At 36.5% G+C, this 19,082-nt stretch overlaps 2 protein-coding genes across 2 annotated transcripts in view; one reads left to right on the top strand and one right to left on the bottom strand.

Moving 5' to 3' along the window:
* Nucleotides 1-19,082, top strand: part of LOC106666600 (N-alpha-acetyltransferase 15, NatA auxiliary subunit-like) — a 212,724-nt gene that overhangs the window by 22,397 nt on the left and 171,245 nt on the right. The gene's annotated exons all lie outside the window — the stretch shown is intronic.
* LOC106666599 lies at nucleotides 1,508-18,152 on the bottom strand. Its single transcript, XM_014393885.2, has 2 exons — nucleotides 18,001-18,152; nucleotides 1,508-5,616 (listed from the first exon to the last, which is right to left on the bottom strand). The coding sequence occupies exons 1-2, from the start codon at nucleotides 18,013-18,015 to the stop codon at nucleotides 2,626-2,628; spliced, it is 3,006 nt and encodes a 1,001-aa protein (XP_014249371.1). The 5' UTR covers nucleotides 18,016-18,152; the 3' UTR covers nucleotides 1,508-2,625.

The following is a 19,082-nucleotide window of genomic DNA, read 5'->3' as shown; positions in this document are numbered from 1 at the left end:
GGGCAGAGTATTGAGTACCCAATCGGTGATGGAATGAATATCAACTACTCCACCACCCTAAATGTGTCAATGGTATTTAAATAAATAAAAATGTATTTAAGAGTGAATGGGCTTGGATTTAAGAACTAATTGCGTTGGATGCAGAATTGACATAGCTTTCAATAGCCCCTGGAGCCTGACATCGGCAGCTGGATAGATAAGATCGAGGTCTGACTCTGGACTACCAACAGGGTGGGTGATTCTTGAGGCCTGCTGGTAATTCATTGTAAATTATGAAAGATGGAATTATCAGTGGACTGCGAGAAGTGGTAAGCTCAATTCTGTACATGTGTACATACTTGTGCAGATGTGAACTTATATAAATCAACAATCAGCAGCTATATTTGAAATGGATTTGGCCTATTGTTTTATATCTAAAATAGATCACCATATAATTTTATTAGGATTAGTTGATACTGGTATCAATTAATTTTCTAGTCTTTTCAACAAGGTTTGGTCTGTATTTACAAAAGCATCGTCATGTTATTCTATCCACAGTACACAAATATTTTTTTAATTTAAAGGTTTTCTATATAAAAAGTTAACTTACTCAACAGAAGGCATTAACAGTAAGAGCTACAAGAAGATGCTTTTGTAAATTAATGGGTGAAATTGGTTGCAAATACACTAAAATTTATTTATCGTCTGGAATTGACTTATCCTTAGTACTGAATAATAATTGTTATTATAATTGTTTATCTTCCTTTTAAATGGGGTTGGCCTATTTTTCATTTCATAAGATGGATCGTATAATATTGTTAGTTAGGGTAAGTAAATTCATGGTAAAATTTTACCATTTTGAAAAATGGCAAAAAAGAGGGAAAATTCAAAAGGTGCAGTTGAGATGGAAAGTTGGTGTCACAATAGCTCAAGTGGTAGAGCAGCGGCGTATCAAGCCGAAGATCGTGGGTTCGAATCCCGTTCGTGCCATTGACTTTTTTATCTCGACTAAAAACCTTAATTAATTGGTCAAGCGGACCACAAAATTAGTGAATTTAATGAGTAAAATTTTACAATGTTTTCAGCATGGTTTGGTCTTTATTTATAAAAGCATCATCAGGTTATGCTAACTACAGTTCATAATCACTTCTTAATTTTTAATGATTATTTATATAAAAATCTTTATTCGACAATTAGCAATAATAGACCTTATAATATGAAAATATGGCGAAACCGGTCGTGAACATACTGTAAAATTTATGTACACCAAGGATCCACCTACCCCCGGATGTTAACATATATTTATTATTATTTTCTTTTTATGTCAATTCACTATGAAGTTGACTGTTTGGTGTGAGAAATCTTTCAAAAAATTATACACATCTGACTTTATTGTAATTTTTTTGTTTGCTTTATTTGTGGATAATGAAACAGACAATATAACATGCAAAATGGAATTAGAGGTAGAGGATATAAGAATGAGTAATAATAATAATATTTCACTTCATTTCTTTTATTGAGCTACAAATGTAACATGTTATTTTTTTAATTGCAATATTACATTAAATTTACTAAAAACATTTACTTTTTTTTATACAAAATGCCATGCCTGTCTAGTAACTATTTTCATCAAGAAACAATTCCTAATTTTTTAAAGAAGACAATTAGAGGCATTTTCGTTATCACAATATAAACAATTATATATTTAGCATTCGACCTGCTATCAACGTTATATACTCTAAAACAATCGTTACAAAACCTTATATTTAAAAGAATTCAGCTAATTTTTTTTAAAAATAAGCATGTTTTCATTATGAACAGTGACATCTGTTTTTTTTCTTCTTTTTTTCATGAACATAAATAATTCTATTTACAAAATTATTAACCTTTTGTAGTTAACTGTGAATGCAGAGAAATCACACTATTTATGAACAAAACTAATATATTACATGGCAACTGGAGATTTCATTTGACTTTGAAATCCATTTAAAAATGAAAACTAGCATTTTTTTAAAAATCATAATTTATAAAAATACATAAGGGTGATCATCACACATTCACACGCAGACAAATAAGATTTTCAATATCCTAATAATGAAATTTGGCTTTCGAAAGTCTCTTATTTTAATTAACAACTTGGATAAATCTATAATCAAAAGTATTATGTTTTTAAGACTCATCGGAGACACTCACCAAAATGTTTACATTAATCATTTACATTTAAAAAATAATTTTGTCATGTTAAAATTGTGCTTTCTTTAATTAAATTTCATGTACATAATTTCTTTGAAGTAAAAAGACTACAAAATCAAGGGTTATAGCCTATTTACTAATCAAGTGACTAATTACTTAGTACTTTATAATCATACCCTTTGCAATATAATAGTTCAAAACGTAAAATTAAATAAATGTATACAAATTGTCAAATTTGAAACATTTCGACTGACTTTACTGATTATTAAAACATACCCAGTTCTTCAGTCAATAAGAAGAGTTCATTCCTCATAAAATCACTTTTAAAGTTAATATACACAAATTAAATAAAACCTACATCACAGTATATTAATTTGAATCACTGTAATCCTCATAAAAACATTTATTTAGAATCACTTTGTTGTTAATTTATTACAGTATGCTATTGAACTTCTATTTAATTGGCTTAGGAGAATTATTTTCAAGTCGAGTCCTTCTAGGCCTGGGAGGTTTAGTCTGAGTATTCCGTTTGAAATAGCCTCCGTTTTCAGCGTCGGGATATTTAAATCCTTGGTTTAGCAGGTGATAGCCATCTGGCTTTACAGTCTGCGGTGTCAGAAAATAAAAATGTCCACCACTGCCTGGTAGTTGGTACGATATAAATGCATTTCCTCTCGGCCTTGTTTGCTGTAAGTAGTATGGGTTTATGTATTCCGCATCCGGATTTACAGTCGGATGCGGATTTTTGAAATTGACACTTATGTCGGAATGAAGAGGGTGCCCTGGTCTGACCAGTTCTCGATCCGCATCTTCATAAGACTGATATTGTGGACTAGATAGTCTATAGTAGTTGGAGAAGCCATGATTCGGCCTTGGATTATGTTTGTTTAATCCTTGCCTGTAATTCGGCAAACTGACCGCTTGTGGTTTGGAATAGTATTGTTGATCGTTTTGAATTTCATAAACATCATCTGGGAATTTGATGTTCTGCTTTGCTACTTCAGTAGTGCTTTGAGCAGAAGAATATACGTTGTAGTATTGTTTTTTAGGTACGTTCTGAACCGGAGTCAGTGGTGTCGTGAGAGGTTCACTTAAACCCTCGTTATTCAGTTTTTGACCAAATAATGTAAAATATTTTTTTGTAATGTCATCAAGGAGTCCCATGTCTTGATGAAATACGTTACTGTAAGGTGAAGGCGTTTTGTATAAAGCGGAATTGTAAGCTTCGTCGTTGTAGGAGGGTGGACGATGAGTATGGGAATAATACTGCGGCCGTGCTGTGGTGTACTCTTTTTCGAAGATGTTCGCTTTAGGACTGCTTTGGTATTCGAAGAAACTGAATTGATGCTTTTTAAGAGGGGTGAAATTCGTTTCGAATACAAGTGGTTTAGGTGTAGTTCCGTAGTTGATCCCTACTTTCGGCGCTTCTATGGAACCGTAGCCCGGAGCTGAGTAACTGTACTCGTAAACTGGCGGTTTCTCTGTCGTAGTTTTCGTACCGGTTAGATTTTTTCTCTGCCCCAAATTGGCCACATATTCGTTTCTGAATATATTCACTGGGGGACCAGTAGGCGCGTTATATAAATAACCTTTGTTTTCTTTCTTATCGTTTTTGTAATAATAATCGTCTGATGGCTGGGTCGATAATATAGTAGGTTTAACAAAATGCTCTTCGAAGTAATTCATGTTCAGAGGTCGGACTCTGCCATTTTCAGAAGGGTTTTTTACTGAAACATGCCCGAGCAAAGGCGGAGGTGAAAGGGTGTTTGTTTCATAGTTATCCTTGTTTTGATAATCGTAATAATCCGGTGTGGAAGATCCGTAGGGTGTTCTTTGATGATTGACAAACTTTCCATCCGCGATCTGAGGCTCTTCATAAAAATAGTACTCCTTAGGCGTTTTGATGTTGTAATTTGGAACAAAATTTACTTCAGGCTGAGTTGTCGTCTTGACACGATTTTGCGTCACAAATATAGGTTTGAAGCCTGTGTACAGTGGAGCTTCAGTTGATGTAAAATGGCGACCCCTTTTTTCGGATTGATAATTGAACTGTTGATCCCAGCCTCGAATGAGGGGATCGGTAATCTTTGGTTTCCCATTGAATTCCGTGATATTGGAGTAAACCCAACCGTTTTTAGGCAGGTCGTATTTTATTTTATATGCATCGTTGCTAGATATAGTAGGCTTGAGGCTGTTCAAGTCACTGATGTAGAACGGACGCGGTGCCGGGATGGGGACCCAATCTCCTACTGGTGTATTCGGTGGTAGCGTTCTCGGACGTTGAATTTCATTTGGAGTGTTATCGGTGACGGTTATTGTGATCGGTGCTGATGTCGACTCCGGTGGTGCAGTTGTAGTGGATGTCGGGAGCGTTGAGACTTTATAAACAACCGTCGGTTTGGGTGGTTTAGTCGTACGTGGTTTGTTGTGTATGTGCTCGTGGAGATATTGGGTCGGTCTGGATTTAGACGGCTTCCTCTGCGAATGGCTCGGTTTGTGTGTATGCGGTTTGTTCTTGTCATACGGCGCGAAGAAGTTCGGCGGCGGAGGCAGTATTATTCCAGGTACGAGAGGCCCCGGCGGTACATGGGAAGAATTATCCTTCGGGTAGAAGAAATCATACGGAGGAGGGTAGTAAATGCTTGGGTCGTCTTCGTCCAACTCTGTGAAGTTTCCTGGGGGCGGTAAGAAGGCGACGGCGGGCGGAAATAAGCCGATCCCTGGTCCTGGCAAGGGGAACGGTCGTCGGCCGTTCCCCTCTGTGGAGTTTCCCAGTGGCTTCAGAATTTCTTTTAGGTTTCCATCTGGTTGGCCGCCTGGAAGAAGAAACGGTGGTGGTCCGAATCTGGGATCGAAAAATGGTGGAGGGCCTCCACTTCCGTTCACGCCCCGAATAAATTCTATTGGGCCCCCGTCTTTTAACTGAACCGGGAAGGGTGGAGGCACTTTTGGGTTTGGGGGAATCTTGACCTGACGTTGTGGAGCAATGTAATTGTCGATCGGCGGCCAGATGGATTTACCATTCTGCTCCTGGCTACTGAATCCACCACCTTTGAGGACGAGCAAATGATTTTCCGCCAGCCATATCTCCTCTGGTTGGAGACCTCCTAAATTGTTGACGTTGTCTTTAGGTACTTCTGGGTTAATCTCGTAACTCAAAATCCCTGGACGTTTCACCGGCCGAGAGAACAATTCTGTCTGTATCAACCCGTACTTTCCATCGGCGACCTGTTGCGCTAGTGTTTTTTTATCTTCATCGTCGTCCGGCGCTGCCGTCGTACTCCTTTCTTGGTTTAAAATCTGTTTTTTACCTCGGAAAGCTGGCTTTTCTTCAACTGCGGTATGAGCGATCCTTTGATTATTGGCTTCTTCGGTCATTAAATCATAATTCCAGTCGATTTCTCTTGCCACGCATATTGAGATCATAATATGGAAGAGCAGATTCTGTAACACAATTCAAATAGATTAAGATGACTGCAAGCCTATTATCATTGAAGTTTTATAGATTATCATTATTTACAACCAAGAGCTTTTCTCATGTTGAATCGGCATTGGGCCATTTATTGGGCCGCCTACACTCGCGGGTTTTGAAGTTACTCGGGAGATAGTCTTGTCTTTGTGAGGGAGTTCTGTGTTCGTAAACTACGACTGTAGGTGTAATTTGCTCATTGAACGGAACGTAACAGTTCCTCACTGAAGATGATGCGTTTAACTTCAAAACCCGTGATTGTAGACGGTCTCATTGCCAGTTCAACATTTGTTCACCGGCTCGCAGACCAACACCCACCACTTAAAGAGTTTTTCTGTCGTAAGTTTTGCTACTATAACGAATAAATTGAGAAATAACAAAACAACAATGTGAATATAATTGATAAATATTTCTCATGCAAAATAACAAACAGGGCTAAATCACAAGTTTTTACTACATTTCCATGCAGAAACTTAATTCTCGAGCATTAAAGTAGTTCCCTAGATGTGCTCATAAAAACACAATCTTCTTAAACGTTTCCTGTAGTTACAAAAAAAAAAAAAAAAAAAAAACAGGATACCCCACGGAAATGGAACACCTTACCCCCTCGAAATTCGGCAAGTTTAAACCTGCAGTTTAATTTTATGAGTATGGACGAAACAATTATCCGACATCAATTATCATTTTCACTTTAAATAGGATTTATATTAAATGTTAAAGACCATGGTAGCCGACTTGGCTTCTCGGCTCGTAGACCGTCCTGGGTTCGATTCCCACCGTCGACCCGAAGTTTCCTTTCACGCTCCCCTTTCGCGGATGATGAAAACAAAAATTGGCGTATAGTTCACAGGTAGCACTAACCTTATCTAACCTAATTATTCTCAACCCAACCCAACCTAACCAAATCCTACTCGTCTATAACACTAACACTAACCCTATCTAATCTATTCCTAATCCAACACTCCCTAACATAACCAAATCTTACTTTCACATATTACTAACCCTATCGTACGTAACTATTCCTAACCACCCCCAACCTAATATAATCTTGTCATTTCCCTTCCCCCCATAGAAAAATCACAAATCAATCATTTTTCTCTGGCTAATCAGTATAAGTAAATAAAGGAATAAATAGAGCCAGAGTGCGCGATTGTTGCAAATTTGCAAGTTTGTATATAGCCCACGTTTTTAAAGTAGTTTTCAATGTTCGTAGTTAGCCAAGTACTAATTTTCTGTTCGACTATCGATCTTCAGACACTTTCATGTTTTTTACAAGAGCCCTGAGGCTAGTTCAGACAAATTATTTTCTGATTGAAACTTAAAAATTAAAGCTCGTACAGCTCGGGTTGTGGTGCCACCGAAAGATATTCTGTAAATTTGCCTCTTTTTTTATTTTTAATCTTCTTTAGTTTGACTGGTCGAGTTTTAGAAGGCTTTGATACAGTTTTGTAATAGCCAAGTTTAACCTCGAGCTTAATTTGACCTAAAAAATACGATGGATTTGTCACGAAAAATCTGGTTTATTCAATGATTTCCGTACCATAAACTTGGTAATACATAAAACAAGTAATCACAGAATTGAGTTTTATTTTGTATGATCCTTTAAAAACAGATGTTCAACAGATTGTACACACAATATTACGTGCAAATTTTGATTTATTGGAAGCGGGTGGTACAAATAGGTGAGAAAGTTGATTGTATCGCCTATAATTATGAATTTTGTCAAGAAGTCATTAAGCACTTTATATTATAAATTCTATAAGCTTTCCTAAGTAATGAAAACGTTATCAAACTGGAAATTTTTTTTCGATCGTCCAGCCTTAATTTGGCCCAGGAATAATAGATCCAATACAATATGGAAATAGGTGTTTTTTTAGGAAGTGGGGGCAGGGAAAGGGCGCGGTGCCCCACAAGCAGTTATGCTTGTTCACCTTGCAGGTCGCTCTAGTCGGAGGCACGACTGACCTAAACTGCCGGACAGCCGCGCCCACCTTTACTTCACTTTCCACCTCGAAAGATAAAACATACAAATCCTCGGAGGCAAATTTTTCCCCCTTTCTCAACCACGGTGGGTCCTTTTTTATGTAATACCAGACGAAAGCCTGAGGTGGTCCTCGAAGGGACTTTACTCTGTTGGTTAGAACGACGATTTGTGATTTAAAAAAATTGCCTTCAATATAAATTTCTTGGATTTATAAACTAAATACAGGGTGAAAAGAAAAAAATGTGCCTGGGGTAGCCGAATGGCTGGAAATCCGGTTCAGGGTTCGAAACCTGGCCTTTGAAATTATCTTTGAGAATAATTAAGAAAAAATTATTGTTAAGTGGTTCTCCGTCCGCGACACCTAAAGGATTGATTACTTTGAAGCTAAGTCCTCCTGCATGACTTCCCTTTCCTCAATCACCCGCGTGATCACTTAGATCGATTCCGATCATTTTGGCTTGCTTATACCTTCACTGTTTAGCCTTCTCGCTATCTTCAGTACAAAGACCCAACTGGGAATCCAAGAAACGACCAAACTAGTCTTTGGAATAAACTGAAACATATTTTTTCCCTTATTGTCCTGTGTCATATAGACCATCTAGATTAAAAAAATAGGAAAGATTAACTCTCCACACGATAAATAAAATTATTATTACTAGTAGATACAATCATAATTAGATGCTATGCACTGGGTACTGACCTGCCGCCCAATACTGGCGGGGAAGAAAGGCTAAAACTCTAAATGGTTTTATTAATTGAGGGATTGATTGTTTTGATTTTATATGCAGAAGTTATAATAATAAAAAGTAAATTTTTAATTATTTTCTTGTATTCTTTATTTGGTCGTACAAATCTTCAGTCTTGGTTGTTGGTTTTGTTCAACTATAAACCCCAATTTTTTTAATAACTTGCATTGTGAATAATATGGAAGTCATTTTAAAAAATTGGTGTTTAGTTCAACAAAAGCAATAACCCAATAAATAAATTTCTGTCATACACGACCCCAACCTCACCCAGTCTTACTCGTCCTAATACATACAAACCTATTTAACCTAACTATTCCTAACCCAACCCAACCTAAACCTAATTTAACTCACCCAACACTAACCCTGTCTAACCTAACTATTCCTAACCTAACTCGTCCATACGACAAACGATATCTAACTTAACTATTACTAACCCAACAAACTGATTATATTCATCTATAACACAAACCCTATAAATCCTAACTAATCCCAACCCAACCTAACGGTATTACTCCAATCACACTAACCCCACCTAAACTAAATATTCCTAACCCAACCTAACATAAACTAATCTAACTCGACCATAAGACAGAACCTATCGAACATATTATTTCCAACCCAAACTAACCTAATTTTATTCGTCCATAACACAAACTCTATCAATTCTAACTATTCTCAACCCAACCCAACCTAACCTAATCTAACTAATCCATAACACTATCCCTACCTATCGTTAATTTACTATCCCAGCTTAACTTTCCAAACCCGACCTAACTTAACCAAACCTAACTAGTCCATAACATAAACCCAATATAATCTAAACTAACTTAACTCGTCCATGACACTAACTCTAATCTAACCTAGCTATTCCTAACCAACCTAACTTAATCTAGTCCATAACATTAACCCAATCTAATCTAACTCTTCTGTAACACTAGCCCTAACCTAACTGGTTAACCCTATCACTAACACACAGGAGGTCTTAACGTCGAATTCGTGAACTTACTATTTTTTATATATTAGGTATTTTCTCATGTTCACCGGGTTCGGAAGAAAGTGAACGTTAGGAACCATCACTGAGTACTCTCGACCTAGAAAGCCCTGTGAACTGAGAGTTCTTTACGAATAGTAATTGTTCCACGTTTCACATGATAAATCGAGAGACTTTCAGTGCTGGAAGATTGTTATTGTGTAGATAAACCTCTGCCGATTCTACTGACGTCGGAATTCATTTGGCTTTTGTCTTTGAACATCGCGTGATTCGCATATAACACAGTACAAATTGTAAAGGGGGAAAAATGTGTCGAAATATTGAGTAGTGACGGAGTTAGAGAAACAAATCAAGGTTGACTTTCTCCCTTTCGACTCCCGATATTGTTCGAAATTTACAAGCCGTTATTTCCTTTTTCCCTTCTTATGTTGTGCGAAGTATTTTTATAAATGTTGCACAATTACCTTAATGATTGTATTGTAAACAAGGATAAAAAAGATTTCTTAATTCCGTGAGAGTATGTCCGGAGATTTCTTGCATTATTTCTGTTTTTAGATGGTACACCTATAATTTAACCTTTTTAAGTCTTCGGCCTGCTAATTGTAAGAGAATTTCGTTAAAATCACCTCACAGGAGTAAGATTTCAATCACCTGGACAATTCCAGTCAAGACCGTTCTAACTCTGTCAGTATGCTCTTTGAGATAGAACGATGAGCATGTCTGATTCACGCGATCCTTGGAAGATTGAGAAACTCGATGTAAAAAGACGAAGGAAGCAAGAAATTGTGATCGATATCTAGATTTGATTTAGGCCGTGACCAAGATTGCAAGGTTCTAGTTATTGTATAATTCCCTTGCGGATTTTTGAAATATAAGTTTCAAAGAAACTTTTATTTATTAAAAATAGACCAGTTAGATCGCGTTTACGGACTGCTTAGACGGTCAGACTCCGCCGTCGTGAGTACGATTCACACTGTTGCCCCTGGAACTTTCGCCCCCCCCCCAACAACAACAAAAATCTATTCATTTAACGTATTTTGGGTAAACATGGACAACACAACTCCATAAAAAAAGTAAATACAATTCTGTCATTGATACATTTGTAAAGGTTATTTATCAGAAAACATGTTTTTTCTTAAAACTTTACATTTATTATCTAGTGGATGCTTCGTTTAGTATATTTTCCTGCTTTCTTGGTCCTCAGCAGTTCTATTTTAATCGTGCCTCAATTATTTATTTATTTCTCTAGTCAGTTGCTATTTTGTAGAGTTCAGCCTTGAGCGAGGTTTTTTTGTAAAGATTTTGTGTCTTTCCCAGTCGATCTTATTCTGTATACCATCGTGGAAAAGTGAGTTAAAACCATTTGCAGACTCGATAAATATGAAAATGTTATGACCAAGGTCCTAGGGCGCACATAAACTTCATTAAAGTAAATTTAGAGGTCATGTTTCTTTTTATAAAAACAGTATGGCCGAATGGAATAATTTTTTTATTGTACCTAACCATACCTTACCAAACCTATCCTAATCATACTCGTCCATAACAGAAACCCTATCTACCCCAACTTTTCCTAGCCTAACTTAATCTTATTCGTCCATAACACAAACCCTATCTAATTTAACTATTTCTAACTGTACATAACCTCATCTTACTAGTCTATAAAATAAATTCTATCTAACGTAACTAGTCCAAACTCAAACTAACCTAACTTAATCTTATTCGTCCATAACACTAACCTAACTATTCCTAACCTAACGTAACCAAATCTTACTCATCCATAACACAAACCCTATCTAATTTAACTATTTCTAACTGTACATAACCTCATCTTACTAGTCTATAAAATAAATTCTATCGAACGTAACTAGTCCAAACTCAACCTAACCTAACTTAATCTTATTCGTTCATAACACTAACCTAACTATTCCTAACCTAACCTAACGTAACCAAATCTTACTCATCCATAAGACAAACCGATCTAACTTTTACTAACCGAACCCAATCCAACCTAACCGAATCTTATTTGTCTAAACACAAACCCTTTCTAACCTAGCTTTTCTTAACCAAACGCAACTTACTCGTTCATAACACTAACACGATTCAACCTAATTATTCCCAACCCAACTTGGCCTAAATTTCATCCTATAGCATAACAGACACGGCAACACTTAGATGTTTAATGCTTTCTTCTATGTTTTTATTGACTTGTTCGAGAATCGCTAACACGGCTTTGTCATCACGACGAAGTGACTCATTATATATCATTGGGACTTTTTAGGCTTTCCGTTTGAATAAGTATTTCTATATCAAAGAAAAGACAGACAGAAAGCATAAAAACACGAGGGGTGTCAAATCATAAAAACACCGAGGCACTTAGCAAATCGTACACCTATGCGCCCCCAATATCAATATATATATATATATATATATATAATCTTGGTGCTTTATTATTCTAGGCAACGAATCTGCAATATTAAATAAAATATCACTAGTGGATTGTCCCACAGCTGACTTGATCCTTCATTTCTTGACTCATTTCTTCATGAACCTAATTGCAACATAGACGATAAAAAATTTCAGATGGTGGATAGTAATGTATCTATCTTTCTGATGGCCCGATATATCCTAAAGAAAGACATGGGTTTCGCAACTGCTTGTCAAATACGGGCGGCGATCAAATCATGATCAAATCCCGACCGTACGCCGGGCCGGCCGAGTTACAGAAAGAAAAGTCGAAGGTGGACCTTGAACCATAATTGAAATCTGCTTTCGAACTGCAATATTTTGAAAAACATTGCCCTCCCCCAAGAAAGCTAATACGCCATAGTTTAATAGCAATTTTCGTACAATTCAATTAACTTTTTGGAGGACAGCGGACACGTGGGAGTCGATACTGTAGATAATTGACAATATGTGGATATATGGTTTTTTAAATTATGGAACAAACTTTTGACCTATTTTTAGTCAGGTTTTTATAAAAGATCAGATTAAGGCTTCACCACTCTACCGCATACCGATATGACCGCATCCACCCTTGGGAAAAAGGACTTCTGCTCGGGGTTTGAAATTTCGATCGAATTTGGCACCTGGGTTTGCTCTGGAAACTCAATGTCATCCTCATCCTCATGTCCTGGCCAATAGGTACTTAAGAGCCTTGTAGTTGGATCCTATTACTTTTCTTTGTACTAAGCATCCTCGGTCCTTTACCGTACTCAGAGTATATTGAGAACATCCCGACACTATTATCATACGGTGATGATATTGTCATTCTGTCCTACAACACCAAACCCCCCTCCAGATCTACCTATCATTGAATGATTGTCAAAAACGGCAAATCAAACTCAACGCCAGAAAATCCAAAAATGTAGCCTTCAGTCTACATCCAGTCAATTATAATCCTATGGCTATGACATATGTCATATAAACTATGTGGTTCAACCAAACCTTCAAATTTACTACAATCACTCATCTATTGTCAACGTTCCGTTCCATACTCTGTACATACTGCTGATACCCTTTCCCATCCAGACACCACTATCCTAGCTGATGACACTGCCCTTCTATCCTCCAACTCCGACTACGTTATAACCGAAACCCTTCACAGCCACATACAATCTATCGAACCATGGTTAAAAAATTGCGAATCAAACTCCACATCACAAAATTTAACCTTTAAATTCCGTTACATCATTTTACCTCTAATTTATTATAACCTTACCCTTTCCTACCTCAATTATCCACTATCTCGAGCTGTTTCTAGACAAATGGATCTAGAATCTAACCACCCAAAATCATAGAACCGACTATACTGATTACCTTAAACTACTTTAAACTCTCCTTCACTAACTCATAGACATATGGCATAGAAATATGGATTTCAACCAAACCTTTCAATCTCGGCAGAATCCAGACCCCATTCTGCCTGTGCCTACAAGATCTGGTAATAATTTTTCTGGAAGTTTTTTATTTCATTTAGATAATTAAAGAATAAATCTTGTACAGCTGCAAGCCTTTAGAGCTGCGTGGCTGTTTGATAGTATTTTTACAGTCGAACCTTTGAGATGTTTGTTTATTTGATGTGTACATTTCTATGGTTAGTAATCCAGTTTGAAAGTTGGCTATGGTTTATCCCAGGGTCAATTGGGCATTATGCCTATTCCCGTTCCATTTACCATCTTTGTTATCCAAGCTACCCTACGGCTATATCAGGTGCTGTACACTCTAACCAAAGAGGCCCTGTGACCTGCTCTTAGAGAATGAGAGTGATAATAATTAATCTATGCTTTAGTAGTGTTTTCACTAAATTTAATGTTATGTAATTCCTCTGTCATCTACGTAACTTATTGTCGTGGTGTTTCGATGCATTCTGTGCCTAGTCGAAACACAAGACAGTCATGTGTTTTTTTCCTTTAAAAGTCCTTTACTATTTTTGTTATTGCGACTTTGTTTTAAAAAGCTCAAAAACATTCAAATTTGAATGTAAATATTACAAATCAGAATTTTGCTTCTTGGCTAGTTTAACTTATTCATCTCGCGTTTGTGTTGAATCTTGTTAGCTTTAACAATTTTTCTAATTGTTTATTATTTCAATCATTTTCGGACAAATTTAACATGGTTTCGGGCGAGTTTAGCGCGTGGACCCAACGATCGTGGGTTCGATTCTCACCGTCACCCATGGAATTTCCCGACCTCGGAAAAACGATGCTGTTTATTATTTGTACTCTGGCTAATAAGTAAGTAATATGTAATATAAAGATATTTAAATAAATATAAAAAAATTACACTGTCCATTATCTTTGTCAGTTTTCTGCATCGGACTATTTCTGACGGAAATATATTTGCATATTTAACAGAGAATTAATGAGTTTGAGTGATTCTATGCTATTATCTTTTTGTTTTGCCCTGCGTTAAAATTACAAACAAACAGCTGAAACGTTTGATTTCCTATGACCTGACCTGCGACACAGTCGCGCATACCAATCGCTGTTGAACTATGGTTTGCTTAAATTATAATTTATTAAATGAAGGTATATTGTACAAAAGTGGAATTTATGGTTTTTATTGGAACCGGGTTTTATTTAAATTTCAAAAGCTTTTCCTTAGAATGAACTAGAATTGACATCTGCTGACATATGCTATATTTATAATTTTATCCCGGTAAAAATTGTAACAAGACAAGCGACTCACAACACGACAGACAAGAATGACACTGCTATACGGAAAACACGAACACTTTGAACCCTGAAGATGATCTCAATAAAGATCGAAACGTTGGCACGATAAAGAAAATGTTTTTTTCTAAAACCTACGTAACAACACCAGACCGCATCTCACGACCTCCAAATAATCATTGTAACAAGACTTGGCGCAACTTAATCGAAAAGACTTTGGGGCCAATCGTAAAGCCGGTTTATTTTGATACAGAGGCAAGGTCAATAACTCGGATGTGCAGTGGGTTAGTGAGGCGCATCTCTGAAAACCGGTTCTGAAGCCCGTTAATGAATCGTCTAATCTTAACTTTCGTTCTCGACTTGAGGATAGACCTGGGGCACTATTTTCCAATTGAGACCAATCGTAGGGAGGTGTTTTTGAATACGACGAACGATAATTTTTTATTACTCTATGGAAATTGAAAGTTATTTCATTTTAACTATTATTTTTTCAATGCTTTTCTATGATAACCAGAATTGACTTTCGCTATTCTTCCCTGGAAAATCTATATTAGTTTTTCTGAGTTTTTCCTTCTTCTTCACATGGTTTACGTATTTAATTTATTTTTAACCTCCAAAGTACTTTTTTAATAATCCTCGACAGACCGGGAGTGTATACCGGCGTAAAGTGTATCGAAATCCAACTAAAAGTACATACATTGAAAAAGTTAATCACCTACGTTAAACAACATCGGATGGTGCTCGCGCCAAAGTAATTTTTTTTTTTTTTTCAAAAAAACCCCTAATTCACGCTTCTGCATCCAGATAATCCTCTGATCATCTTTCTCTCTCATCGATTTCTTTTTATCGAGTTGAGTCAGATAAACCACAATAAACACATCCATAAAGACCACTGATAAAATTGCGCCTCCTAACAATTTGTTTTATTGTGTCCCATTGTTTATTTTTATTTTCCTAGAGTAAATTTTTTAATCCTTTAAAATCCTGCATACTTTATTAATATTATTACTTATTTACTTTGGCCGAAGTTTTTAACCACCGTCCGGTGGCCGTTAATTTAGGAAGTAGCGACCGTTTTTTAGACCAGAAATATATTTTTTTAAAATTAAACTAAACCTTTTCAGCACTAATTATAAATGGCCCAGTGAGACTATGAGCTTTAGAAGTGTTTTATTTATTTATTTATTTTTTTTTTATTATTATTTTCTTTTTTGTGAAAATTGTGAAAGTGTTTTGGTGTGCCTTGTGATGAACCCTTATGCTATTTGTAGACTGTCTTTTATGTATATTTTGTGTCAAAAACTACCGACTGACTCCCTACAGAAAATAGACGTAGTGTACACGTTTTTAAAACAATTGGAAAAATTCTAGCTCCATCGAAAATCTCTTCTCCTCAGAAGTTTTGAGGTATTTGTTCGTTTCAGTATAAATTTCTATTATTTGTATAAAGAAGAGTAAAATTTTGTTACAACTTTTGGTAGTTGTCAAAAATGAACGATTCACTAATTTTAATAAACCTTTAGCTGCTAATTCGAATATACTACATTTGGTTAAATAGAAAAAAGATTGGTTGTAATAGACCGACTAGATTTTGAGAAAATGTTACTGAAATTTTTTGGCCCTTTTTGAATAACTAAATGACGTTAGAAAAAATTTTAAATACTGTAAAATTTGTAGTTTGATGGTCAAATCGAAAATACAGATTCTCTTGAAAAATAAACGCGCATCAAAATGAAAATCCACCGAGTAGAAGTGTAGTTAAATTTATTTATTTTTTTCAAAATAGTAATATATATTTGTATCCTGTATATAATATCATACACATTACCAATTGTTTTAAACGGTATAAAATCCCGGGCAAAACACTAACACTACGGCCAGTACTAGCCCCAGAGGACATGTTGGCACTCAGTTTGTTATCGTGTTGAGACGAGGAGGGTTGTTCTTGGGATAGGAAGAAGTGGAGGGGTTGAAAGATTGGAATGAAACTTGAGGAATTGGGAGCGGATCAGTTCTTTGACAAAGAAAATCGGCTGATAATAAAGTTGGAAACATTGAAAGGAGTTTGAAGAATTCTTGTGAGGACTTTTGATTGGAATACTTGGATTCGTTGGATGTTACATGTCTTGGTGGTACCCCATAATTCCCGTATGTCCAAATAGGTTACAGAGTTAGTTGTTCTTTACTATCATGTGTGATTTCGGTCCTATAAATTGTCTTAGTTGTGCAAATCGTCTATTTAGTTCTTGAGCTTGATTCTGTGCGAGGTTTCCACGTCTACCGTCTAAATGTAGCCCTAAGTATTTTACTTGTGTAGAGGTCGGTAGTTTTTTCATGTTAACGTGGGCAAGTTTGTTTTTTGAACATTTGGGTGCATTTGTCCTCGTTCATTCCACGTTTTGCTCCCTTCATTCATCAATGAACTCAAGAAGCTCCTGGATATTGGAGGAGGCTTGTGTAGAATTGTAGTCAGGAGATAAAATTGCCGTATCGTCCGCTTATGTTAGAAGGATGATAATGGGATGTATCGCCAGCACAGCAGTATAAATTCTATATAGGATGGGCCCAAGAATGCTCCCTTGTGGGACGCCGGCCTGGATCGATCTGACTTCCGAAAATTTGTTGCCGCATCTCCCATTGAACTTTGTGGAACTTTTAATTTTCCTCAATGTTCTGATAACAAAAAGACAAAAATATGGGGGGGGGTATCAGGAAGGGGATTCAATCTACATCGAGAATGTTCTAAGGGGATGTTTTTACACCTCTCGATGAGAAAGTAGGTGCACTAAAATCAGTCTGCAGTCTACTTTTTAATTTTTTTTTTAAATCTTGCCTATTCGTTAATTAATTTTAAAGAGGGGTTTCGGGAGTTGTTTGCTGGTTGTTCTATCGGGTCTCTTAGTAATCTTAAGTCCTTTGTTTATTCCTTGAAGAAGTCCGAGGAAAGGAAAGCCCATGGGTAGGACGGCTTTGCGCAAAACGTTGGATTCGAATTGAACAGTTCCCAGACGATAATATGAGATTATGTCGAAATGATTTTAATTGTTGCCATGTATCCTTTGGGGACTTGGAAGTTTCGCAAATTCTTGGGAACCTGTATGAGAGAGGTATTGTTGTGATGCTAGGGGGGAACTTTGGTAACGTATCGAGCGTGTTCTGTGCTGATTACTGCGTCCCTATTCGACATATGATCCTATTTGAGCTGTTTTTACTTATGAACCGGAAATTTGTTAAATGGTTGGTTTCCTCGAGGAACTTGTAACATCTTGCGTGTTTTTTGTTTTTTTCATATAACCGGTCACTGTTTTGTTACCACCTTATTGACATTTATGCTCACGAGGAAAAAATAGGCATGAAACCGTCGGAGAAAATTTTTTCACGATCGAACATCTTCAGGAATTAAGGTGTTTAAAAACATAAAGGAAATCTTGTAAAATCAAAACCACTGGCACGTTTTGTCTTCTTACCTTCTGGATGAGCATATTGGACGGTTGTCATATATAATAAAAAAAAAAAAAAACCAAATCGAAACACAAAATCAACACTTCACTTATGTCACCATTTGTGGGGCCGATTTCTTGTTCACTGTCGGCCGTTCTCTTAGAGACTGACTTGACTCTCACAACCGCCTTGCCTCCCTTCCCACTTCCATTTCGCGCAAACCCCTCTCTGGCGTTTCCCTTGCATTACACTTTTTTTTACTTTTACTCTTTTCTTTTCAATTAGAGATAATGCTTTACCGCCACCCCCCTGCTTGTTATACGTTGTTTATTTGACTCGGACGACAGTGATTGGTGGGAAAATGGCCAACGATTCTGGTAAAACATAAGGCGCAGATATTGATGTACCATCTTTTCTGGAGGTTCAATTTTAACTTTGCTTCTCTGAGGATACACTGCCGAGTTAAGCGACGCAAAGAATCAAATAGGAAAAATCATCTCGACACTTTTTTCACCAATCTAAGAGCTAATGTTAACAATAAAATCAGTTTAAATTCATCGTTAATCCCAAGAGATGCAACAAATAAAGATTATTTACGATTAATACAAATAAAATTAAATTGCCATTTTGGATGAAAATTTTAAAGTCAAGTCAATTGTGGGGCTCCAATAAGTTTGGATGCGAGAGTTTAGGCTAATTATCATCTACAAGATGGAAAATTATATCAAAAATCGATTCCTTTTCCCAACACTTTTTCGCCCTGAAACTGAGTCAATTCTCATCCACCTCGTCAGCGTAGGGGTCTTTGAATTTCAGACTTCATTATTTTCAGGCAGTTGAAAGAATAATTCAACAAGACATTTTATTGGGCAGTTGCGCCAAAATTCAATTCTTTTTTCTAACTTTTCTTCTCTGAGACGAGGAAAAATTCAATCCTCCTCCACCTCTTCAGCGTAGGAGTCTTTGGAGTCCTCAGACTAGCAGTAGATTATATGTAGGACAGAGAATTTTCTCTGGATTTTGGCTAATTATCATGTGTAGGATATTTCGTACAATTATGCCCAAAGTCACTTCATTTTTCCAAGACTTTTTCGTCTCTGTGGCGAGG

Source organism: Cimex lectularius, unplaced genomic scaffold (assembly GCF_000648675.2).
Source record: "Cimex lectularius strain Harlan isolate CLEC.00 unplaced genomic scaffold, Clec_2.1 scaffold56, whole genome shotgun sequence".
Taxonomy (NCBI): Eukaryota; Metazoa; Arthropoda; class Insecta; order Hemiptera; family Cimicidae; genus Cimex; species Cimex lectularius.
Note: the sequence above shows the minus strand (reverse complement) of the source record. Positions and strands in the feature narration are given on the sequence as shown.